Below are 26,320 nucleotides of genomic sequence, written 5' to 3' on the forward strand. Positions count from 1 at the left end.
ACACGTGTAGGTAGGAAGGATAAGAAAACGAAAAGAAAGCTTTACTAAACTTATAAAACGAGCAAAGGGAAGAAAGATAACAGAAAAGTGTAACACACTCCCATTATCGAGCCTGTTGGGCCATGTTGTTTTCGTTATCGCGAGCCAGTTGAGATAGTATGTAAGAAAAAGAGACAGTAAATCAACAAAAAACAAAAAAAAACACATAAAATGCAGCGTGTAGTTATTTTTGAAAACACATTTGGTTCTCTTTTTGTGTCTCACATTCATTCGAAGGCAAATAATTTCGCCTAGCTCCTCTCTCGCTGCAGCTGCATGGACAATATTCTATTAGCAAAGTTGAACGATTTCTCTCGCAACGGCAGAATCTATGTAAAGTAAAATGGAAAAAAGGGAGGAAACAGTTCCAAGCGTGCTTTGCTAGGCGGGGGGCAGGGATAAAAGAGCAGGAAAAATCAACTATTGCGATAGAAAACGCACCGCGGCTAAGCTGCATCAGAAACTGTAGTGCATTAGTACCCGTTCATATACAAGTCGTAGAGTTTAAGCAGCTGTGAAAGCAATAAGTACCTTATATATTTTAAGAACGACTAGTGCATTAACAGAAGGTAAAAGGTAGCGATGCAGTAAAAAGTTACAACACGTTAAAATAACAAGCGTTGTAAAGGTACGTGGGATTGTTAAATAGAAGAGAGAACAAATGATAACAGAAAACAAAAACAAATCATAGACCATACCAATGTTCCACCAAATAAAAGGAAGCGAACTTCATACAAAACGAAACAAGCGGTATCAGTTAGAACGCTGGAAGGAGGGGAACAAACAGATAATACAATTAAACCTAAGCATAAACGCTGTGCCTTTCAAACAAATAAAAGGAAAACTTTATTCCATTATCGAACCTTAAGCTAAATCGGAAACTGTGCGCTCCGGGTTCCGCGGGACACGATAGAGGCTCACTGAACAACTGATACAAGCAAAACCCAAGCATGCAAAACCACAATTCGTCAAAATCCCACTACAACAAACAACGAATTCGAACCGCAATCGGGAACACAAGCTGCGAAATAGGAATCGAAAGAAAATGCCTTCTCAAAAGGACGGTGTCCTTTTGCCTCCTGCTACTGCTGCTACTACCACAGCTAATACTACAACTGCGAGTCTTCGCGAGAGAAAAACGGTTGCATCGCATCAAATTGTGATAATAAAAAAAATTAGCTAGAAAAGAAAATTGAAACGAAAACAATAACTAACGAAACGCAACGTCTTCTCCCTCTTTTGGCGTATGTTTTTTGGCAAAAAAAATCGAGACCTAGATGATAAAACCGAAACGATTCATTAGCTGATGGCAAGAGGTTTCAAGGCAACAGAACACAAAAGAAAAATTATTATTCGAACACATTTCAACACCCAAACGAGTCGATGATAACGAGTTGATCTTGACTTCAACATCGATTATTTTGGCGATTGTTATCAGAAGATGAGAAAGGAAAGTACATTTAAAGCATTAGCAACTTTCATAAAACGCAGTTTGCATTAAGCGAAATTTACTACCGTTTAAAAAGGGCTTAACACACCCTCTCTTACATCGGATACACCAAATTAAAACAGGTGCACATTGAACATGGAATCGTTTTAAGCAAAACAAGAAAGGAAAAACTCAATAGAAAAAAAACAGAAAGGGAAAGGGAATTTAAGGTTGGAATAAACCAAGAGAAACATAACATGACACATGCACCAAACCCAAAAACGCAGCTGCGCTCTGACTCTGCCTCACGACGGCGTGCCATTTATCGCTGGTGCTGAATAAAACTGTAGTGTAAATAATTGTTTAATTAAATAACTAACCAAGAACAAAAAGACACTAGAGTCAGAGCTTCAGATAAGAGAAAAGATGCTGCAAAACATGCAAATGTGCTACTAAAATAACTGAATATAGCGTAAGGCAGTTGTAGATACAACTGAATTTGAAAACCCGATTAGCAGACGAAGGATGACGATGGTTAGAAGAGGCTTATTATTGTATTGCAGTTGCAGGTTTTGGTTCTGCATTTTTACATTATAATCAAAATTCTATTTCTTCCCTGTTTGGTCCAATTTTTTAACGACAGCTCTTTCGTTACTTTTATGAAATGATCATCGGCCGATACTGCATCCACTTCCCAGTGGCTTCGCACCACAAGCAACATCAATCAAATATCATTTCCAGATCGTTGAAATTCGTTATGGATGGCCAGGAGGATTTAATGTGAAACTCAAATAAAACTAACCGAGTAAAAGTGGAAGGATTGAAAATGCGAAAAAATGTTGAAGGTTAAAGAAGTGAGGGCAGAAGAGAAAAATCGAAACACCTAGTGCAGAAATATTAAAGCAAAAAACAAAACGATCGATTGCAGTGTGTCGGTTAGTTGTGTTAATTTGTTGTAAAGTTTGAAAGAAACGTTCTATAAAACTCTCTTACCAAATTCAAGGGAACAGCGACCACCATGATTAGTTTTCTTTCATTGCAATCGACGGTGATCGTTTCCAGTACAATGTTATTATTTTATTGTACGTAACGAAATTTTATCCTGGGAATATTTCCCATTCTCTTACCTACGTGTTTTATCCCCCTTCATCCTTCTAGTTGTCGTCCTCGATCTGATTAGCATCATCAGAATCACTTTCGCTTTCTGCAAGTTGCCTTCGACGTTCGTTAGTGTCGTTCATCAGCATCAGGTTCTGTTCGTCCTCGTCATCCGAGGGCGGTCCGTTATCATTCCCATTCTTTTCTTCATCGCTACCTTCATCGTATTTTTTTAATTGCTTTGTACTCGTACGGGAAAGATTTGACAACACTTTCAGCGTGTACTTGTTGAAATCGCATCTACGTAAATTAGAAAGAAAACAACATATGTTTTAAAATAAAATAAATTGTTGGATAGACGAACACAACTTTTAATACTCACATCTTGTTCAGCTGGTCATACTTTCGGTTAATGTTCTGATGCAGTGTTACGAGCGTCTGGGTATCGAGGAGATCGTCGACGTTTCCGAGTCGTGTCAAAAGCAGGTTGGACCAGCGCAGATAAAACTCAATGTGCCGGGTGCCACCGACGGTTTTCGCCACGAACTGCAGCGTACGAAGTGCGAACTGATCCGGTAGCGATTGGATAACCAACTCGACTGAAAGATCGAGACGAAAAAAAAGGAAAATGCAAAAGGCTTGGACTTGAGGAATGTCAACGGTTTCACTCACTGTCCTCGTAGGGCACATTCTCGAGCACCTCCTGTATGAGACTGGCCTCGTTGAGCTTCAGTGCCATCAGCAGCGCCCCGCCGTAGTTCTTCTCCTTCCGGAGCAGCTGGCGCGTTGCCTTCGGGGTTACCTCCGTCGACAGCTGGTACGGATCGAACACGATGCCTTTGTGCAGGGCGTACACCAGAAGACCCTCGGTCGAGACGGCGGCCCACGATTGACCCGAGGGTGAGAAGCGGACGGCATCCACCCTCACCTCCGGTTTCACGTTACGCGCCGCCATTTCGCCCTTTTGGACACCCGGCAACTTTATCGCCACATTCCCGCCCTCCAGCTCCTCGCGCTCTTCCACCAGTGCCATGTTGCCGAATTCTGTCAAATTGCGACGATTCATATATTCCTACGAAAAATAAAAGGAATGTGAGAAAAATGCAACCGTTTCTCGTCTAGCGTGTTCTCTTTTTGTCCGCCGTTACTTACATCCATTCCATCCAAGCTGCGGTTCTGTGTGATTTGGAACTTTTTCAGCAAGATCGCCTCCTTCACGTTGTAGATGCACACGTACTTCGATCTACCACCGGCTAGCAAACACTCGCCATCCGCCGAGTAACAGATCGATGTGAAAGCTCTAAAATTTTCCACCAGAAGAAGGGTACATCGTTAGTAAGATTCATGGTTTATGGAGAGTTTACTCGAACAATAAATTTAAAAATTCTAATTTTTATTAATTTCAAACAATTTTATAGTCTTTCTTTGATGCTGATGCTTCCTTAGGTGTGAATGGGGGTGAATTTTGCCTCAACCAGATTCAAATCTATCTAAAATTGAACTTTTACGAAAATGATCAATTCAAATAGCAAATGTTCCCCCACAAGTAACTAGATTGAAATTTAATGAACCAGATTGATTAATAAAATCAATAATCCCTAGCAAATTTCATTGCAAATTGGTTAGTTCTCCTGGACGCTTTGTTGGATGTTTCCTGAACACTTTGTGCTTCAAGTAGTTCGAAGCACGCTCAAAATAGAAAGCAGAAAAAAATCTACGACGTAAAATAAAAGTTGCATTTCAGATAACTCCTTCTTTCTTAGTTTTAGCGTAATATAAGCTATCCTTCTTCCACCAGACGCACAAAACAACCAAAACACAATCCAGAGCTCACTCCGTTGGACTCTACGTGGAAACAGAAGGAAACATTTGGTAGAGTTTTTCGGGCCACTTTAATTTTAAAGTTGACTATGGGACAGTTTTGATACTAATGGCTAACCAAATGTAAATTTCTTCCCAACTGAAGCTTAGAAAACCTTAGAAAATGCACAGTGCAGCCCGTGTAACCGGGTAAGTAAGCTAGTAAACACACAAAAGGTATTTCTTACCTTGCGAGCAGGTTCTTTTTGGCCGTGTTAAGATCGATCTGCGAAACGCTTCCCTCCATATCATTCCGCCCTTCGATCGATGCCACCTGGTTGGCCGATTTAGCGTGAAACACCATAATGGTTCCATTCAGTGTTGAAACGGCGACTTCCTCACCGTCCGGCTTGAACGCGACGCACAGCGCATCCGACGCAACCGATACCGCCTCCTGCGAGCTCGACACCTCCAGACAGTCCCAGATGCGTATCGTTTGATCCCACGACCCTGATACCAACGCCGACGACGAAGCGACCGGGGCGAACGCCAGCGACACTACAGGCGCCTCGTGACCGCTCAGAACCTCCAGCAGCCGGCCGAGCTTCATCGACCAGAGGTAGATCTCGAACACGTCCTGACCGCCGGCGGCCACCAGCTCGCCCGAGTAATCGATCGCAACCGACCCGAACTGGGCCGGTTCGAGCGAGGTGAACGTGCGGAAGTTTCGATACCGCACGACGTCGTACGCCCGAACCGTGCCATCGAGCGAGGCGCTCACGAGGAACTTTTTGTTCCGGCTGAACTCGACCGCCATCACCGGTGACGTGTGCTCGCTGAACGTCACGATACAGAAGCCGTTCGCAATGTTCCACAGCTTTACCTTACCGTCCTGCCCGCCGGTCACCAGCTGATGGCCATCGGGCGCGTACGACACGCAGCACATGCCCTGTGCGTGTTCCTGCTGCTTCATGATGTATTGTTCGCTCTGCCACTCCCAAACGAGCAGCTGGCCCAGCTGAGACACACCGAGGGCCAGCCAGTCGCCGGTATTGTTGAAACTCACCGAGCAGATGCTCGCCTCGGAGATACTCAGCGAGTGGATCATGTTCACATCCGGCAGCTCGTACAGAAAGAACGATCCGGTGGAGAAGGCCACGACGAGCATACGCATCTGCTGATGGTACGTCGCTGCCGTGACTGTCGCATTCCGGTTCTCCTTGCGTACATCGTCCGCGAGGAAGTGACGTGCGAGACGCTTGTAGTAGAACGGGTGCCGTTTTTGCTGCACGATCAACTTTCCCTGCTTATCCCGCTCTTCCGCTTCACAGTCCACCAGTCGTTCCATTTCATGCTCCGTGCCGCCACTTCTTTCGTAGTCTTTTTCGATGCCAAAATTCTCTTCCTCATCCTCCTCCTCACTGCCTTCGGAGGACGTGCGTTTTTTCTTTTCGGGCACCGGCTCGTCGTGGGCTACAACTCCTTCCCATTCCTCACCACCTTCGGTAGGCGTGCGTTTTTTCCTTTCCAATTCCTCACGCGTACAGTCCAGGCCACTGAGAGTCATTCCACACTCCCACAGAATCAACTGACCGTCTTTGCTGATCGTGTTAACGTCGAGCGTTTTCGCCTCGAAAAAACACCCAACGATCGGCTCGCGGTGTCCACCGAGCACAAACGGACGAAACGTCTGCAGCCAGGTGACGTTCTGCAAGCGCACCGTGTTGTCCCGCGAGCCGATGGCAAGCACGCGCGAATCGGGTGCCCAATCTAGGAACACCGTCTCGTCGTTGCTCACTTCGAACGCCCGGTGCACAACGAATGAACCGTACGAACCGGATGCTTCGCCGGGAGCCAGGAACACCAGTACCACCGATTCCACGCACGCCGCCAGATACTGACCGTTCGGGCTGAAGCGCAACCACTTGACTTCGCCGCGGAATTTGTACCGGTGGATGGTCGTCTGCGAGATCATGCTGATCATTTGCGCCTCACCGATCTCGTTCACCACCACGAGGAGACATCCGTTCGGCGAAAGCTCGATCGCGGTGTAGTTATATTGGCTTTCGATGCTCAACGTGTTGGACTTGTTGCTACACAGAAGGGAAAATAAGAAAACATTTACACCATCGTTGCAACACTCATTCGGTTGTCATTATTTCTCACTTTTTCAAATCGAATATCGTAATCCGATTCCCAACGGGACTTATCACCGAGTAGCCATCCGGGGTGAATAACAGATTTCCCTTTCGGTACACCGCCCCGAGCAGGTTGCTAAACTACAATTCGAAACATGGATAGGAATTAAACCAAAGTTCGTACACTGCTCCGCCGGGGATAACACTTACCTTGTAGGCGAACTTCATGGCGTATAACTTTACCCCTTTGAGACGGTCGAACTGAATCTAACAACACATTTACGTAGCTATTTTCCCGGCTATGATATTGCGCCCCGAACATTCATAAACATGCTTGATCCGCGTGGAAACCAATGCGGCGAACATTTTGACAGTTCTCATTGTTGTGACAGCAGACGCACGTGTGTTTATGGTTTTTTTTCTTGGTGTCGTCTGGCTTGGGTGATGGTCACAGCTTCACTAGAGCTCAGCGCCGAGATTTGATGATCTGTTTTATACTTGCCATAATTCGTCTTTTAGATTTCTTACGTCATATACAGGGATTTTCAGATGATATCATAACAGCAGCAGCATTGTTTCTAGTTGTAGCACATGATGTTCCAACTGATAACTTCGATAAAAGCAAAAAAGTTGAAAAAGGCCGTTCCGTATCAGAACGCCTTATTTATAGTGGCCGTCCTTATCCCTATTCCTAATCTTAATAATCCTACTCCTACCTATACTAATGCTAACACTAAAACATAACCGTATCATAATTTACACCTACCTTATCTATGCCATAATTAATTATTCAAACCTACCTTACCTAGCTATCTAACTTTAGGCGCTACAACCGGATTCAACCGAGTTCAACTGGGTTAAACCGTAATCAACCGGATTCAACTGGAACTCAACCCGATTCAAACCGAATTCAACCGGGTTCAAACCGGATTCAACTGGATTCAACCGGATTCAACCGGATTTAAACCGGATTCAACCGGACCTGATGCAGTTGGAATAGCATGTGCTGCAGTTAGAAATAATGCTGCTGCTGTTATGATATCATCTGAAAATCTCTGTAACTTCATCAAGTAACTTCACTACACAATAATAGTTCAATTCTTACTTCATTCTTACTTACTTTACTATTCCGCAATGTTAAATGTGAAACTTATACACTACCATTTCGTAGATAAGTGCACCTTTTTAACTAATAAAATTGAATTCGTGATAAATATGTTTTGGTATTTAGTCCAGGTCCAAAACGCTATGCTTACTAAGTCTGAGTTTGGGCATGGTTTTTCAGCCATAAAATGATAAATTAGTTTCTTTCACAATTCATTTCGCACACTCATTGAAAAATAAGTCAAAAAGAATCAGATCCATTTCTTCTGTTTTCCCTTTTTATTTTTTCACATTTTTTCATTGATTTATTACTTCTCCCTGTTCGTCTCTCTCTCTCTCCCCTTGCTCTTCCATGATGTTCGCGTTTGTCATTTTGTTTTCGGTAGATTTTCTTTTGGTTATTCCCTTCCCTTTCATATTTCTAGAAGTGTTGTTTTTTTTTGTTGTTTCGTACCTCTGAAAGGGTCGGGTAGATTTAATGCTGATGTTTTGTTTGTTTCTCTCTCTCTCTCTACTCTCCTTCTTACTTTCAGAACTTGTGTCTAACGGTTTGTTGCTCCTTTTTAAACTTATCAGTTAAAAGTAATTTAATGGTATCGGTAAGGTAGTAGGTATTTGCGTGTGTTTTTGTGTGTAGATAGATTACGCACTAGTAGCAGAATCTTTTCTCTCCGTTGTCGTTTTGTTTCCTGCTTAAAGCTTCCACTTTCACAACAAAAAACGCGGATTTTTTTTCTCGAAACAGTACCAATCTAAATACACGTTTCCGTTTCGTGCTTTTACAAACCCCTTTTCGGGGATTCGACATCCCTTTCTACTGTGGTACGCGAATATGATGGTAGTTCGCTGTCGTCGCCAAACGGGATGCGGTTTTCTTTTCGCTGGCATATTCGTTTAACTACTAACCATTAACTAATTTCCAGCGTCCAGGTGGTCGGGGTGTGCGACGACAAGACCGAGATGGGAAAATGGCAAACGCAGCCAAAGAGAGATACTAGTGCCGGAATGATCTTTTCTCGAAAGGATGCGGGGTGGTGTTGTTGTTTGCGCGTTGGATGGGACCAATGCAAGGGAAAATTAAATCCTCCGTGATCCACTTCCGTTCGTCACAGCATCTAGACGCCCGGAAGAGACCACATACCCAAACAGGAGCGAGCTCCCAAGAGTGGAGGATTCAATTTTGCCATTACTTATGCTACGTCCGCTCTTTCTCACCGCTCCCCCCCTTACCTAGGACCAATATCCTCCATAAAACTAGCGATTGCTTCCCTCTCGCTTTCTCCGCGCCTGCCCTCCTCCTACCCTCTTTGCGTATGGGTGGAAAAAAAGTGGGTGGATGTTGGATGATAACAAGGAGCGGCACAAAGCACGGATAGTCTGATCTTTGAATGTTTTGTTTTGTATCGTTTTGTATCGGTGTGTGTGTCTCTCTTTCTTCCTCTCTCTCTCTCTCTCAATCTATCTTCAATTTCCGGCCTTCTAGATGATCTTCGCTACTGGTCCGGGATGGTCACTTTCTGTTTATGTACAATTTACAATTGCTTGATCTTCTTCTTTGTGACCCAAGAAAGTGACTACGGTTAGCTTTTGCCTCCCTGTTAAGGAAGGGAAACAATCCGTGTGTCCTTTCTGCCAAGATATAACCCTCTGTCTGCCTTTCTGCAAAACTCCGTATGATAACGAGCGATGGTAATTTGTTATCATACATTGTAATTGCTTGTGTGTGTGTTTTGTGTCTTCTCTCTCCTCTTGGTTTTCCTTATTTTCCGAGACATTGCTGATTTTCTGCAAATGGCCCACAGCCAGACTCCACCATCTGACGGAAATCTGACGGGTGTCGGCAAAGGTTTGTGGTGAAAAAAAAATGCTCGTTCAACCCAGTCTAGTTAAGTCTAGCTTTTCCTTCTGCCATACAGTGTGTACAGGCGCCCCGGAAGAGAAATGTAATACCAGAACAACAGGCTGTTAGTTGCTCTACATCTTCACACACTGGGGCGCCCTAGAACCGAATGTTTGATGTTAAATCGGTTTTTATCTTCCTTTCTTTTATATTCTGCTGTTTTGTTGTTCATCTCTCCCTTAAATTAATTATAGTTGTTTATCGTCTCTCGGTGTTTCTTGTTGGTTTTTCTACTTCCACTCTCCCCACGATGATGATAATGATCGATAATATTACATTAATGTGTAACGAACGCATGTGATTGTTATGTGTTGGTTGTGTGATTGATTTTCCCTTCCGTTGTCTATAGGTTCCTCTAAAGTTGGGCAAGGATAGGTTGGTTGGTTGTTTAGTCCTTTAGCCTTCTAGATAGTCCTCCCTTCTATTTTTCCCTTTACGTTATGTATTTTGTTTTTCTGAGCGGTACAGCTCGCTGTTGAAAGCTCAATAATAGTTTTCTTTTCGTTTTCCGCGTTTTTCGTTGTCTCCGATGCCTGATTGGTCGCCCCCGCGCCCAGAACGTGTCAGCAAAAGACCTTCTTCTAATACTTCCTTCGACATATTTTGCCGCTCGATTGGATATGGGCAAAAGAGGTTGAAACGGAAACTTGTATCAAGGGATACCGGAACAAAAACATTAAACGCGCCTTGTTATTTACCAGCACAAGGAGGTTTTTTATTCTTGATGATCGGTTTTGGTGGTGAGTTTTGTGTCTCCCAAGATTGCATATGTGTGTACCTTTTGCTCTTTTTTCTCCTGCTTTTGTGTGCTATTTTCATTCATGTGTTTTCATCTACCGTCTGTGCAAATGACGTACGTCGTCGCTGTGTGATGATGGATTCGCGTGATGGAAGCTTTTATCACAGACTCCAAAAAGACATTCCCTTTTCGCTTGGTTTAACCCAACACCGGAAACACTACGCTTCACCATACACACTCAAACACACACTACCGTAACCACCAGTGCCCAAAGAGGCACGCTGGCAATGAGATAGGAAGCAGTAACTAACAATAAAAACCGATACTTTCTTCAAACGAGACTGATGGGAATTGAAGATATCTATCCCAACGCAGTTCTCCAGTGCAGAAAAACTACCACACGACTGTGCATTCCACTAGAATCTATATGAGAAGGAAAACCCTTGCTCTCCTCTTTTCAATACTAACGGAATGTCCTGCGATTGTTTGCGGTTTTCACTTACTAGTTCTAGATTTTCTCTCTACGGGTGTGTATGTGTGCATTAAGGGTGTTTGTGGGTGCGTGTGTTCGGGGGGGTGTGTTGGTGTGGAAAATTTACATGTACATAAATTAAGTTTACAATTAAATACACGTTATTTTACATAAATACAAATAGTCTTTTGCTGAACTTCCGGAATTTCAGGAGGGGGGGAAGGGGATTATGCTAACTTTATCCCATTTTGACAACCAACGGACAAAACCGGGCAACAACAAACTCGTGGTCGACGACTCGTGATGGTGTATAACGAGACAAAGATGTATATTATTGGACCTTGCTGCCTGAGGGACCCACAAAAATCCCTCCACCGCTTTGTTCCACATGTTACGATGTTGTTGTTTTGTTTTTCTGCCTTTTTGTTTACCCTAAGGATGTAAGTTATGTTCAAGATCTCTTCTCTTACGCCCAGAAGCACTAGCCGCCGTGTGATGATGTTGTTTCTCGTGTGTGTGTGCGTCAAAATTGCTGCCACACACGCGCGTAGTGTCTGAGTTTATATCTGCAACGTCTTCAACGTCGGGGTTGTTGATCCGATGTTGCGAAGCCCCATTTTCCAGCTGGTATACAACACGACGTGTGCTCCGGAATGTTTACTGCCTATTCCGGTTTTTCGGTGGTTGATGAAGGTTACATTCCAAGACTTGATGCAATAATTCCGCTGTTCTTTGCAGTACGTTGTTTTACTCTCTCTCTTTCCCTCTCTAATTACGTTAGCCGGTCTTTTGATGTTACTAGAGGCCGCAAAATCCAGCGACACCCGCCGGGTGGCACCAGCGTCGGGGGGGCGGAAAGCATCGACGATGCTTGCTTATTTCGTGTACAGGTAGATGGCGACGATCAGACCGTACAGACCCAACACTTCGGCGAAAATGAGGATCAGAATCATACCGACGAACAGTCGGGGCTGCTGGGCGGTACCACGGACACCGGCGTCACCGACGATACCGATGGCGAAACCAGCTGCCAAGCCCGAGAAACCGACGGCCAGACCAGCACCGAGATGGATGAAGCCCCTGCAAAACACACAGAGAGAGAGAAGCGTGTTAAAACATATGTTGTTTGACAAAATTGAATTATAAAAGCTTGGGAAAAAAAATCTTTACACATATTTCAACAGTTGTAATTGTAATATTTTATGTATCACAAATAATATGTTAATTTAGCATGTTTTTCGATCTGTTGAAGATCTACAAAATGTTCATTTTCTTTTCCTGAACAAATTTTAAATGAAAGTTTCGACAACTCAAAAGGCATATAAACTAGGAACAAATTTCTGGCCTCTCCCACAAAAAAAAACCAGAGTCAGTCAATAATGCGCACACTCATATCGCCCACGAGATACCGGGGAGCGCATTTTCTTTCCGTAGCGATTTTGCATGCTCTCATTTCAGCCGCTGCTTCCTTTTACTTGTTCTCCCTCAAACAACCGAAAAGGACATTTCTGGAAGCAAGCGCGTCAAAGTATCTTCTCTTCCCAATGGACAACACTAATCACCCACACAAATCCAGCAGCAGCAAGCAGGTGGGGCCCCCAGAAGTGGCAAGCATGACCCCCCCTACACATTGGTTATATTTGGATGCTCTTGAAAATATGCTTTCAACCCATTCTATTGCAAATTTGGGGCAGAAACGAATTTAGATAGGACCGTGATGTTGCGCAACAACAGACCTACAGGAGTCCTCCCTATGAATCATTATTGAACGATACGAGATACGAATGATATTTACAACGTAATACTTACTTGTACAGCGGGTACTTCAGCGGCTCATCCAGGGAACCGGCGATGAGGACAGCGACGACCAGACCGTAGATGGCAATGATACCCGCCATGACAACGGGAATGATGGACTTCATGATCAGCTCAGGACGCATCACCGACATGGCGGCAATACCGGTACCGGACTTTGCCGTTCCATAGGCAGCACCGAGAGCTGTGGATAAGATCAAATGGAGTAATAAGTATAAGTAAAACTAGTGATTTACAAGTCAGGATTGTAAGAAAGTATTGTTTTCGCAACTGAAGAGCAGCAGAAATCTTCGTGGGCTGACGTGGTGAAAGACAAATCAGACAGGGAGCTGTGACAGGGAGCATATATGGGCCAACGAACTAGTGATAAGAGAATCGCCAGAGGATGTTGTGTTTGAGAGGAAAGCAACAAACATATGTTAACAGCTTGCAATACTGTACCGTATGTAAATGCAATGGGGTTCCTCGTTTTCATTAGAACACAACCATTTGTTTTACAAGATTTTTCTCCTCATTAATAGTTTCATAATGAATTGTTTGTACGGGTCGCTTGAAAGGTAGTTTAAATTTGGAAGAATTACGATTTCGTCAGTTATAAATGTAACTAAAATCCCTCTGAATTTAACGATCAACTATTTCGCAACCTGCTAAAATAGCGTCTCGACTCATAGATAACACGATGTGTTTCTCCCTCGGGGTGTGATGTCTCTGGTACATCCAAATATCTCTGGAGTAATAAAAAGTACAAGTATTTTAAAATTAAAAAAAATGAAAGTGAAAACTTGTTGCTGCTATTATTTGTGACTCCTGTGGCGTTGAAAGAGATAATGGTTCAAACTCGTCCAAATGAAAATACCCATGTCATTTAAAAATGACGTTGTCGACGTTTAAAAGGAGTTTATATATCTCTAGCCTATCAGGAGGAATTGAGTTGATATGACAGCGAATGAAATGGCGTTACAAAATCGAACAACTTGAGATAACTATTCCATGACTACCTGACTTCCAGATCGATCATACATCGTCGAGTGCCCGGAGCCAGGGCGGGAGGGGGATCACATGACGAAATTTGCTTCGCCGCTTCAAAATACTTTGATTTCCAGCGCACAATACAATCGTCGCGGAAAGTCGCGGGCTCGCGACTGTGACGTTCGCTAGGTGGTTCTGTGGTGTGGGTTGCACACGGATCACGTGAGGATCGCCGTAGTAGAAGTGCAATGCCAATAGGGCGCCTCTGTACTATACACTGCTCCCCCAGGTGAGACCGAAAACAATCGTTCCTCGCGAATGGTTCTCCTGGTGTAAATGACTATCACGAATGCAAAGGTTTTCATGGTGGTTCGCGAACTATCGGCAAATGCTTGATGGGTTTGCTGGTGCTGGTGTGCACGCGACTTCTATTGCGTTGTCATTGATGATACAGGTGGTATAATTGGGGTTCGTTCGTTCGGTTCCGTTCGCGGTTCGTTCACATGATCATCAATGGCAGCAAATCGACGGCGAACGCGACGAAGTTCGTCGTATCGCGGTCATATGACTTCCGAGCGAGAACACGGCCGTCAATTGTGGCGTGGAAACGTTGAGAGAACAGATAAGAAATGGAGTATTGTGCATGTTTGCGTTCGCTTGCTGGAAGATGAAATACACATACCAGCAGGCCATGTTTCTGAATCATGTAAGTGTGGCTCCAAAAGGCTGCTGAATCATAGTTTGAAGCAACCAAGCAGCGGGGCAAATATGTTTCGCTTTTTTAGAGCACAAAATATGGAAGAATGTTTTAAAACATGGTAAAAACACAGTTGGTATTGCGATACAACGAAACAAGGGTGTTGCATTTCAAAAAATACTTCTGCGCGTTTCTGCTCATCATGCTTGACGTTTCATCAGACCGATCATTCTCATGTGACAGCAGGTAATTGTGATTCGCGGAACAACCCTTGGCGACACCTCGTCGAAACAGTAAGAAATGGTATTTATCTGCTAATGGGATGATTTGGGTTACTCACGCTTCTTCAATTCTTCGGGATTACCCGAAAAGAATGAGGGTAAAATTCCAACATAAATACAAACACCTTACTACAGCATCGCAAAAGACAATCGAACCCTATGACGTCACATGACCTACTGCCGGACAACCGTCTCGCCGGCCAACCTTTATTCCTTCCAAAATCGGAAAATAGACCAGAAAGATTTTCGCTTATGCTTATTATACGTGCAAAGAAAGATATGCTGTCCATATCAAAGATTAACATCGATAGAGTTACTACATTACGAAGTGAGGCACATCATTTCATTGAGAGAAAAATCGATAACCATCGTCCTACACAAATTGTCTGATTCTGGGATCCTCTCTCAGCATTAGCAAAACCTTAATAGTAAAGCAAATTATTTTGTACAAAATCCTAACTAAAACATTTAACACTAAACGTTTAGTGCTATCGCATTGTGTGGGGGTAGAGAAAAGATGTGCTCATGTGGCTCCAGTGATGGATCATGTGACAGAAAATTACACTTAATGGTGCTATTTTTCCATCGACCGCATAAATGTCGGTGCAAATATTGAAAGTAAAGCCTTAAATGATCGGTGAAAGGGATTGCGACGAATAAATGTCCCGGTCACACATGTTAAAAGCTACCACGGGAGCCTCATCTGTGGCAGACATTTCTTGGGTCATGTGGTCATCAAATTCCAAGCACGTCGCGTGATAAGTGTTCACAATGAAGTTATGTTTGCTCTACTACGATAAGACGTAACATTTAAACACTTTTGATCCTTTTGTAGTACTGTTTTCTCTTCAAAAAGCATGCAAAGTTTACATTATTAATGAAACTTTTTCAAGGAAGCATAAGGATCGCCAACATCCATGCTGAGCATGCTCGTATGCGTGTGTGTGAATGAGGGGTTTTTAAGCAGCTTTCCTTCTCTCGCAGGCTACATCGCAGTAGTCCTTGGCACCAAAATCAATAATAATCAAGCATCAAATCTCCAGCAGCAGAAGCAAAAGCGCACCTTCGATATAAAAAAAAAAGAATAGTGTTTTCCGCATCGCTCTCGCTCGCTTATGTCGTCCTGCCTTATATTTTTTGCCATTTTACTTGCCACACTTGCAATTCGGAATCTCTAGAAACTCTCTGCCTCTCTTCCTTCTGCTATCTTTTGCGACTCCCGGTAGAAGTGGTTGCTCCTTTTCCATACGCACTTGCTTCAAGTGCATTTTCCTTCCTACGCACGTTGACAAGCCATTGTAATCGTTGCAACCTTTCCGCCTTGCTAAGTGCTGTTTTCGGTCACAATGCAAGAAATTCATCATCATTAGCGATGCGAAACCTCCGTCTGCAAACGCAAAACACCGAGTTTTCCTACTGCGGGTGGAACAAGGTAGACAATGGTGGTTAGGATTTTATCACAATATGTTGAATCCATCCAGATTAGTTTCGGGCAGAAATTTTATCCTCCATTTCGAAGTGGGGTTTTCCAGTGATGCTGACGAAATATTAGGATGCTTGGTCGCTGCATTCGCATTATTCGCCAAAGAAACTTCTTCAGATCCGCGCCTTAACATGAGATTCGCGTAAATTGAGAAAAAAACCGAAAAGCGAAAAGTGGTCACGAGGGCACTTGCGCGCTGATACACATACACACAGGCGAAACGCACCAACCACACACACACACACATACACACACTAAACCACGGGGACACGAAGAGGTGCTCACATGACGATGATGGTGTTCCGAACGGCAGAAAATGACGGCGAACAAGGAGATTACGCATTTTCAGCAAAAATACGCCATGGGGGCAATCATTTTACGGCGAATTCCGAGAAATTCCGTTACGATGGTGTGGAAAAACGGCTTCTTTTCGAACCCTTTTCGCAGATGTGCGTGTGTGTCGGGGAGGAAATCTTAGCAGGGCTGTATAGGGCCTGGCAGCACCGTGTGTTGGGGAGGACAACTTTTCTTACCGCTGAAAATGATAGCAGCCGCAGCGCCCATCACTCCGAAGAAGGGCGAGTACACGGGATTCTCTTCCGGCAGTGCCATTTTTGATGTGTGGTGTTTTTTTGGGGGGCGGTCAAGCTTTCTCCGAACGATAACTGTTCCAACGGCAGAAGAGGAGACGGTCTTGGACACACGACTGACTCGACACACTCACGGTACAAAACTGATGTGCGGATTGGTCAGCGTTCGAAAAATATGTATCGTCTAGCAGGCTGTCAGTCCCTCTCGCTCTAGACGTATCGTTTTCCCGTTCACTCGCACGGGGATTTTGAACCGGTTATACCGGTTAATATAACCGCAAGCTGAATTCAAACGCATGCTATTTTTTATAAGCGACTTTCTTTTCAAGAAACCGCACAGTGTGAATAAGGACGGCGCATTTTTGAAACAAACATTCGCTACATACAAATTGAACACATGAAAATGAGCTTTTTCTTCTTTACGAAAAACCTTTTAAATGAACAGATAATTAATAAATGGCAATAAGTGACACTTCAGTGCATTTTTTTAAAGCAAGAGCATACTTTTATGACCCATCGTTGTGAATAGTGAATTTCTAAACAATCATACCCGACCCAACTTTTTTGCATATTTTCGATTCAGCATCATTTGCCTGGTCAGAGCATTGAGATGTATGAAATATGGTGTATTATATTCAATAACTGGCTCATATTCATACTCCACATAAACTCGCTCTATATCAGCTATTTTTTCCTTCACAGATACAATGTAGTAATGTGATGTACAAACCACCTTTCATTAGCATGTTTCACGGAGATATCGGTGAAGATCGCTGCTCACATGTTGCGGAACTTTCGTCAGTTCAGAATATAATGCCCGGTGACCACCACCTCCCTTCCCATTTCTCAATCCACAATGGAGGCCGTCCAGCGTACCCCTTCTTTCCATCACTCCCACGTTTTGACCACTATCAAGAGATAGATTCGACCGGCGACCAAGTCATCCCCACCTCATGGTCGGAAAGATTACGTTTGGAGCCCGAAACGGAAGCTCCCACCGCTCGTAGCGTTCCAGCTGTCCATGTGACGGCCGGTAGATTCCCCCCAAAGTGTGATGCGATTACGTAGAACACTTTTGCTGTTGACTTTGGCGTCATATGACCCGTGCAGCGCTTTTGGTGCATGATTAGATACAGCTATCGTTTTATTTTTTTCTTCTGTTTGTGAAGACAATTAAAGCCTTTATTGTTTTGGTTGTGATATTTTAAAGAACCTTTATCACATTGATTGCCAACAATCTACTACAGTTTCACTCATGAAAACGTTTTCAGAAAACTTGATAAGTTGATTTATTAATATAGACCCTTTTTTATGTGCTTCTTACCCTACTTTAAGATGGATTCCGTCTGTAAATGATAAATACACCCATTAGATAAGAAAGTTAATACAAACTAGCGCCACAATCACCATGTGATCCGTTGGAGGGCGTTCCCGGCCCAGCATGCCGTTTGAAAGATATATGGATTAGCATCTACAGTTGGCTACGTTACGTTACGGATCTGCAGATAGCAAAAAGATAACAGCAATATGTAACCACTGCATGTGATGCATTGTTCTGCGGGAAAAGTTTATCGGTAAAAAGAAAAAGTACATTCATTTGAATGCCTAAGAATTGCATAAAATATAACTCCAATTACAGTAAAGTCTACAATGAAACAAAATATCAGAAAGCAATAATCGAATCTCATCATAAACGCAAATTAATCGAAAAATGATAAATGAGTAAAATTTGAAATGGTATCAAATAAAACAAGAAGCGGAAAATATTCCGCAAATCATTTGTGAGTGGAAAGTACGTTGGTCAAGGCTTTTGAAAACAAAATTATCATTATCAAAACCCTCGACGTATACTCGAGGGAAGATATTCGAGGCAATGATGAGCTCTTATCAGCAGTCACACGCGTTGCCGTTCTACTTCCACACACATTAGCATTCACGAGGAGCGACAGAGTTCATATAAAAAATGTTTTTATTTTTCATTTTCTTCACGCTATGTGTAACTCCGGCCATCGACATCGTGAATCAATGCTCAGATCAATTGATCTCGATGTAAAATCCTTAATTGTTATTTATCGTTTCCAAAAATATGCTTTTATCAGATTACATTTAGATGAATTACTAATGCAAAAGTTGACCCAATTATGAAGATTTTTGTGAAACGACATAGCCTTGTCCAGAAGCGTAGAAAAAGAACTCACATGTGCATGCACATGAATGATGTTGAAGCTTGTGAAGTGAAATGACAAGGTTGCATACTTTTACGATCAATTTTAAAGACGACTTTGGATCCCAAAATATTGAATTCCGAGGGAAAATGTTAAACCAACACAAAATTCAGCTTTTCCTTATGAGCAACACTGTATACTGTAATTCTAATCTTATCTGCCTAAACTAAGCCAGAGTTTTACCCACAGAGTTGACTTATGTTTAAATTCCAACCATTATCGCATATCAATGTTTTGGCGTAACTGATCACGATTTTAGGCCCAAACAGAATGCTGCAAATTTTTTGCGAACCCATCTTTCTTACACCGATATATGTAAATGGATCTTTTTCTCAATAAATTCCACTGCATCTCCCACCGACGTCTGTTCAGCGTTAAACATTCCTAATTTATTTATCCGATATCGCCTAGCTTAGAAGTAGAAAGGAAAATAAGAAACAAACCAAACAACAGTCCGGCATACCGCCCCATGCGTGCCTTTTTAGTGCTTGTCAAGTACCTTCTGGAGCAAATCGTTCATGCTGGTCAACAGCATCCGCGGGTCGTCGACTAAACCGGCCCCGACCATGGCGTTGGAGAAGAGTTGATTTGCCAGCAGTTCTGCTAGCTCCGGATCGCTGGTCGTCAGTTTGTGTAGCTTTTTGATAATTGGATGTCTGGAAAAGGTACATGAAATGTTTATATTAAATGTTGGTAATATTTAAACGTACCGGCGGCTGGTGGAAACTTACTTAGGATTGATTTCAAACTGAGGTTGTAGAAGTGCGTAGCGATTCTCTTCGCTCATGTTATGGCTTTGCGTTTTGATGAAGTGCCGTGCGGCGGCCATCTCCTCGACCGTTACTACGCACGGGTGCGAATCGAGCTTGCCGGTTGTCTTGACGTTCGACACCTTGCCGGCGAGCCTCTGCTTAATCCAGGGCAGCAATTCGTCGATCTGAGTCTTCAGCAGCGAACCCTCGAGCAGTCCATCCTGGTCGGCGGTGGAGGTCGCATCCGAACGACGCATTTCCTTCTCGACCGAGATGAGATTCTTCCCGAGGAACATGCCGAGCTGCATCAGAACCAGCTCATCGTACGCCTCGTAGCAGAAAAGCACCTCGATGCCGCGCTTCTTGAGTGACTCGTAGTACGGGGATGCTTCGGCGAGGGTTCGGTTCGGTGCGGCTAAGTAGTAGATGTCCTTTTGTCCTTCCGCCTGGCCCTGGCAGTACTCGGGTAACGAAACGGTCCGGTTTGGCTCGCGACTCGTCTCGAACCGTAGCAATTTGGCGATCTCCTCCTTTTCCTGCTGCTCCTGGCTGGTCACGATACCCTCCTTGAGGAACAGTCCATAGTCCCGGTAGAACTTGTCGTAGCTTTCCGGTTCCTTCTGGGAACGATCGTGCAAAAAGCGCAGCGTACGATTCGTCAGCGCAATACGCAGCTTGCGGATGAGCGAACTGTTCTGCAGCAATTCACGACTCAGATTAAGCGGAATGTCCTCCGAATCGACGACACCCTTGAGAAAACGAAGCCACTTGGGCAGCAGGTTTTCCGTCTTCGACTGGATCAGTACCTTGCGCGTGTAGAGTGCCACACCACCGTCCGCGTCCCGTGACATCTCGAACAGTCCCGGTTTACCCTCGGGGAAGTAAAGCAACGCGCGGATACTCAACGGTACGTCGGTTTTGTAGTGCAGCGTAAAACGTGGTGTGTCGAACGTGTTGCCTACGAACCGGTAGAATTCGTTGTGCTGCTCGGGAGTGACCTGCTTCGGTTCCATCAGCCAGATCGGTTGTATCTGATTCGCCTGCTTGCCGTTCAGGAAGATGGGACTACCGACGAAGTTGCTGTACCGCCGGATTACCTCCCGGATTCGATCCTCATCCGCGAACTCCCGGCAGTCCGCCTTCAGGTGAATCACAATCTTCGTCCCTATGGCCACTCCTTCCGCTTCCTGAATTTCGAACGTACCGGACCCATCGGATGACCACTTCAACCCGGGGGAACCGGTGCGAGCCGAGCGCGTGTACACATCAACCCGGTCGGCCACCATAAACGCGGAGTAGAATCCGACACCGAACTGGCCGATGATGTTCTGCACGTTCTCCTGCGATCCACGACCGCTTTCCTTGAGCTGCTCGATGAAGTGCTTCGAGCCGGAGCGCGCGATCGTTCCCAGGTTGGCGATCAGTTCCTCCCTTGTCATACCGATACCCGTGTCCTGGAGTGTCAGCTGTCGATCCTGCTTGTTGGTGCCGATGTGTATCTCTAGCGCCCGGTCGCACTCGGCATACTCGCTGGCCCCTTCCGGTGACGATTGCACGAGAAAGCGGAACTTTTCCAGCGCATCGCTAGCGTTCGAAACAAGCTCGCGGACAAACACTTCCTTGTCGGAGTACAGGGACCGTGCAACGATGTCTAGTAGCATGCGCGTTTCCGCCTGGAACTCGTGCTTATCACTCGATCCGACACCCTTTTCTCCGTCACGGATGATCGAGTGGTAGCCCTCCTCGGCCACCTTCGTGCTAAGCGACCGATTTACCGATGTGTTCCATCGCGGATGACCGACGCCTAGACCTTAAAAAATATTCATAATCAACCACAACTATTCCGCGACCCTGTTGCATAACTTTCCAGGACATTCGGGAATGCTTACCGGGCGGTGTGCTTATCGTCCGATGCGAAAGATGGCCGGTAGCAGGAAGTAAGCACCGGGCTAGGGTAACCGATGGGCGCATTAACTTCTGCACCCGAAAGAACCCGTTTACAATGCTCATTTTGTTCCACACACAGACGGTAAACAATAGTTAACCAGAGATTGCAGATTAGCCTGCACGCGGATTTGTAAAAAAACACCACACCGCCCTTCGAAGAAAGATTGACTTTGCGGGAGAGAATATTTTGACATTCTAACAACAAATTGTTTACCTTTGAGTATACATTAAAAGCAACTTAAATCAATATTTTATGTTCAGACAATGAATCCTTTTAGTTTTTTAAGCTTAAATGAGGTTTTTGTATAATTTTCATACCATTTTCAGTACTTTTATGACGGCGGTCATCCACGCGACCTGACTTTCATTACAAGAACATTTTGTCACTTTCTGAACTGTCAACCGGCCTACCCAGGATATTGTTTTCCAAACATAAACAAAATACACGTGCATGCGGTGCATTGCCCGGCAAGGAAATGGCTAAAGTACAGAAAAACTTTGTAAAAATAAAGAAAATTAAGCCTAAACAAACTAAAAGTGTTTTGAAGAAGAAAGAGAAGCCAAAAGTGGTTAGCGAAAAGCAAGCAGCAGCAACAGCGGCATCGAAGAAGAAGGAAAATGGAACCGACCGTATAAATACCCCCCGTTTGCCGATTGTGTTTATTTCCCCGAAAACGGAGGACACTGACGAGGAGGATGATTCGGAAGTGGAGGAGACAACACCGGAGCAGACAGGGCCTAAGCTGCCCGTTGTCGAGCCGATCCCGACGGACGTTCCCGATCCGCAGTTGTCCCAGCGATTGCAAAACCTGATCCGACCGCTGATCGCCTACGTTTATAACGAGGATCAGATGACACTGAAGCTTAGTTTCGAAGAGGCCGGCATGCTGCTGGAGCCGGACTACAACGAACAGACGAAAGTGTTTCGCTTTCTCGTCAACACGAAGGAGATTTGCCAAGCAGTCGGCGAGAAAGCGGAAGCCCATTCGGAGGCGCGCGACAAGCTCGTACAGATTATTCGCTACTACTGCTACACCGTGAAGGTAGGCAAATACTCTTGTTCTGTTTGTTTGGTTTTCGTTAAATTTATACAATGTTTTACAGCGCGTCAAAGATTTTCACACACGGAGGAAGATTTTCCATGCACGACCACCGAATCCACCGAAGAACCAGCGTGGCCCGGAGGCTATCCAGGAGGAAAACATCGGCTTCAAGATGTTGCAAAAGCAGGGCTGGAGCGGTGGAGCACTCGGTGCCAACGAGGATGGTATCATCGAACCGATCGCGGCCAAGCAGCGCAAGGGCAAATCGGGACTGGGCACGGAAAACGCCACCAAGGACGCACCGAACGGCGACCGGTCGGAGAAGGTTAAGATCCCGCTCGAAGCGTTCTACATGATGATGAAACAGTACGCCGGGGTGAACGCACTGTACGATCTGGTTTTCAGCACACAGTTCACCAAGCACCAGGTGGTCAAGTTGAAAGCGTAAGTGTACTTGATACACAAGCCGACCCAAAACGATCACTAACGATTACACTTTCCTTTCTCTCTCGCAGCTATGCCGAATCGTTGAAACTGGTTCCGCGGATGGTTGGCCAAAAGAAGAGGCTGGTCGTAAGCAGGCCGCTCACTATCAAACAGATCAAGGAGGGTGTCATGAAGGGACATTCCGACCTGTGTGCGAAGTACGTCGTTATACCGCCTGCTGCTGGTATCCCTGAGGAGGACAAGGTCGTAATAATCAAACCTAAAAAGGAGAAAACATGAATTTGTACCAAGTAGGCTAGTCTTACGAAAATACAGAAATGAAATTCAAACTTTTCTATTTACAATCATCAAAAGAAGGAGAAAAACCACTTGACTTATTCATCACGATTACATTTACTGTCTCATATCGGTAATATATTTTCAATAATTTCATATCGTTTAAACATACTGATACAATGTGTTATCTTGTTCGTTCTGTCGGTCATTACGATTCGGGTCTTTTAATGATTTCTTTTTTCTCCTGTTTATACTCTAATAAGCATCTTGTTCCGTTTACTTCTTCCCTTTCCTATGCATCGCGTGTGTATGTGTTTTTGTTAATTGTAGGATTCTTTCGGTTTTCCCTGCTAGTAGTCCAGTCCTCGGTTGGTGGCAGCCAGTTTCCCCTCAGGCGTGTTCTGCACAGCCGGTCTGCTTGTGTTGCGTTTAGTGTTGTTTGTTTGTGTGTATGTTTCCATTGTTTGCGCAATTGTTTCATCGGCGTGTATCGTCATACGTTCAGTTTGTTTTAGTTTGTTGTATATTGCATTTCTGAAATTCATACTTTCCTTCTACTTCTATGCATTGTTCCTTGTTCAATTCAATTGTGTTTGATATTCTTATAACGTTTCTACCAAAATATGTATACCTCCTTTACGCTGCAGGATTAAGTTGATTTTTTTTATAATGCTTTCTTGATAGTACATTCATACCGATAACCGTTCTAATTAGCTGTAAGACTCGTACGTGCCTGTTTTTGGCTTAGTTATAAGGGTTTCATTAATTTTTAAATTGTTCGTTTTCAATACTCCCGTTTTGTGATATAAATTGTTTCTTTTGTTTTATTATCGCCTCAAAAAGTAACCACTGTAATGGGTGAAATGATGGAAAGGTGACTCTAAGGAAGTCTTTCAAACAAAATGAGACAGAAGCGATTTTCCCTAATGGAGGTTAACACGATTCCAAAGCTCGTTAAAGGGTTGCCGAAGGGAAAATAAAGATCCATCTAAAGCTGATCTATAGAAGGTTAGGAAGAGAGAAACTGCACAAAGTCCGAGTCATGGGGATTTTTTTTAGATATTATTTTGGATTCTTTGAGGCTAGAGTTTTTCTGTTTTATTTTGGAAATTGGTTAAAACACCTAGATTATTCGACCATCGTATAATACGTGGTCATGTATCCCTTGCGAAGTACGTCATTTTTCCAAATTTTATACAAATGCGTGTCTAAAAATCTGATACAGTAACAAAATGAACGATAAAAACAAATTACGAAAAACTGTAGAGTTAATAAAAATGAGCTGTTCATTTTTTAAATTAAATTTTCCGTTTCTGTTATTCGTATTCCGCAATTTGATTCCTCTGCTGCTCTGCACTTTCGGTACTATTGTAGATTTGTGGATTCTTTTCGCTCAAACAAGGGGGCCGGCTGTAACTCCTGTTTCTTATTGAATTTCGGTTTCGATTTGCTTGCTGTCCTTATATTTTTCTTCAAAACATTTCGACAATCGGATTTTGCGCCTACGCTTTCCCGTTGTCCGGAGCGTTTTTTCTAAACATTAATGAGGTAGTTTTATTTTTGTTTCTTGTTTACCATTTCAAAACTATTTCGATCGGTTTTTATGTTACGTTTGTTTGTTTTCATATTTTTTCATTTCGCTCATTCAGTGTTACATCTCCCTAAACCACCAACCTTGAGACTCAAATTTGTTGTAGGTGCACTTTCTGGTTTCTTTCTGGTTTTTTGTTTCTGAAAAATATTCTCTACTCTTCAATCGGAATCGATTTCCTTGTCCTTTCTACTTGTATCAGTTGTTGATTCTGTTTTCATAGTCCTGCCTGAATATATAATGCTGTGAATTATGTGTGTTAAGTTGCTTTCGACTGTTTTTATTTGTTGCTGTTTTTTTGTTACCATTATCAATCATTAAATCTACCCTAAACCTGAACTGTGTGATGTTTAGTACCTTTTCTTTTGAATTTTTTTTTCATCTTTTTAGGTTCACCATTGTCCTGCTGGTGTTTGTGTATATCCTGAAGGTTCGTAATTAACTTTCCTGGTCCGTTTTATTTCCAACGCCTCTCATCCCTTCCTTTCTCGTGTATGTTTGTTCATCGATAAATAATACCGTAACGATACAGCTTTAAAACCTTACCGAACAAAACTAGTTTTTCTATCGGAAAAAGCATGTTTTTAGAAATTATGAAACTTCAAAAAATGAAAAAAAAAAACATTAAAAGCGATACTGAGCAGTACGAGATGCCGATGCGAGTATTACAATCTTATGAAACACACTTGACTACGTAAGACTAAACTCTGCTTGCTTAACGCTGTTGCCTACTCTGTTACCTACTCTGTTACCTACGCTGTTACCTTCTTCTCTTCATTTGTCATGATGATGATTTCGCGGGTTCGTTTTCAGCTCCCCTCCAAATCCTACTAATTACAGTAGTACGACTCACATTACTTTCCCTAGCAATTCTCTGACGTTTGAAGCTTTTTTTCCTTTCCTTACCAGAATAACATCTACTACACACTTTAATGTACTCCAGCTAATAGTTAAATCCATGTGATTTGTTTGAAAAGATCGCACAAAGGCAGGTGGATTGAACTATTGGTCGGTTAATACGTTGCCATGTTCTTATGCTTTCCTCCCGTAGAGACAGCCACGCTTTCTATCTATGTACAATTTCATCTAAACCATTGCCAACACTAACATCCAATGCATTTTCCTGTGCCGTGCTTTCTGCTGGTATCCAACCAAGCGACGCTTATGAAGTTATAGAATAAGCTACTTGCTAAACTTCTTTCCTTGCATATCTCTTCTCCCACTTTCTCTGTGAGGTAAAGGTTTTGTTTTCATCTCCTTCTCCTCAACCACAATCGGAAGCTGAACCAACTTCACACAATTGGGTTCTGTGCAATCGTTTCCAGCTATCCTTTTCTTCCTTGTTCTAGCTCTCTACAAGAATACATACTGAATCCAACTAATTATTCCTAGTTCACCAACCGACACGGTAACCGTGCGGTTGTGATATATCTTTGGCCTGTCTACAATCGGTTATCCTTCCTAGCCTTCTAGTCCGTTTGAATC

General features: G+C 43.6%; 4 protein-coding genes across 6 annotated transcripts; 1 reads left to right on the forward strand and 3 right to left on the reverse strand.

The window, feature by feature from the left end:
- Positions 1–2,559: 2,559 nt before the first annotated feature.
- Positions 2,560–6,814, reverse strand: LOC131286244 (periodic tryptophan protein 2 homolog). 2 transcript variants are annotated; one of them, XM_058315174.1, is made up of 8 exons: positions 6,715–6,814; positions 6,533–6,645; positions 5,912–6,459; positions 4,615–5,866; positions 3,719–3,866; positions 3,239–3,638; positions 2,949–3,165; positions 2,560–2,866 (listed from the first exon to the last, which is right to left on the reverse strand). In XM_058315174.1, exons 1-8 carry the CDS (start codon positions 6,730–6,732, stop codon positions 2,623–2,625), a joined length of 2,940 nt encoding a protein of 979 aa, XP_058171157.1. In that variant the 5' UTR covers positions 6,733–6,814; the 3' UTR covers positions 2,560–2,622. The 2 variants fall into 2 exon arrangements, with proteins under 2 accessions (XP_058171157.1, XP_058171156.1); XM_058315173.1 differs by having other exon boundaries at positions 4,615–6,459.
- Positions 6,815–11,023: 4,209 nt separating this feature from the next.
- Positions 11,024–16,684, reverse strand: LOC131289249 (V-type proton ATPase 16 kDa proteolipid subunit c). Its single transcript, XM_058318465.1, has 3 exons — positions 16,498–16,684; positions 12,529–12,718; positions 11,024–11,799 (listed from the first exon to the last, which is right to left on the reverse strand). Exons 1-3 carry the CDS (start codon positions 16,574–16,576, stop codon positions 11,595–11,597), a joined length of 474 nt encoding a protein of 157 aa, XP_058174448.1. The 5' UTR covers positions 16,577–16,684; the 3' UTR covers positions 11,024–11,594.
- A 2,523-nt stretch (positions 16,685–19,207) lies between these two features.
- LOC131289499 (heat shock protein 75 kDa, mitochondrial) lies at positions 19,208–21,612 on the reverse strand. 2 transcript variants are annotated; one of them, XM_058318775.1, is made up of 3 exons: positions 21,421–21,612; positions 19,511–21,335; positions 19,208–19,435 (listed from the first exon to the last, which is right to left on the reverse strand). In XM_058318775.1, exons 1-3 carry the CDS (start codon positions 21,539–21,541, stop codon positions 19,261–19,263), a joined length of 2,121 nt encoding a protein of 706 aa, XP_058174758.1. In that variant the 5' UTR covers positions 21,542–21,612; the 3' UTR covers positions 19,208–19,260. The 2 variants fall into 2 exon arrangements, with proteins under 2 accessions (XP_058174758.1, XP_058174757.1); XM_058318774.1 differs by having other exon boundaries at positions 19,511–21,341.
- Positions 21,613–21,922: 310 nt separating this feature from the next.
- LOC131287468 (NF-kappa-B-repressing factor-like) lies at positions 21,923–23,304 on the forward strand. Its single transcript, XM_058316517.1, has 3 exons — positions 21,923–22,521; positions 22,583–22,965; positions 23,037–23,304. Exons 1-3 carry the CDS (start codon positions 21,955–21,957, stop codon positions 23,245–23,247), a joined length of 1,161 nt encoding a protein of 386 aa, XP_058172500.1. The 5' UTR covers positions 21,923–21,954; the 3' UTR covers positions 23,248–23,304.
- The last annotated feature ends 3,016 nt before the right edge of the window (positions 23,305–26,320 follow it).

This window comes from Anopheles ziemanni, chromosome 3, assembly GCF_943734765.1.
Source record: "Anopheles ziemanni chromosome 3, idAnoZiCoDA_A2_x.2, whole genome shotgun sequence".
In the NCBI taxonomy this organism is placed as follows: Eukaryota; Metazoa; Arthropoda; class Insecta; order Diptera; family Culicidae; genus Anopheles; species Anopheles ziemanni.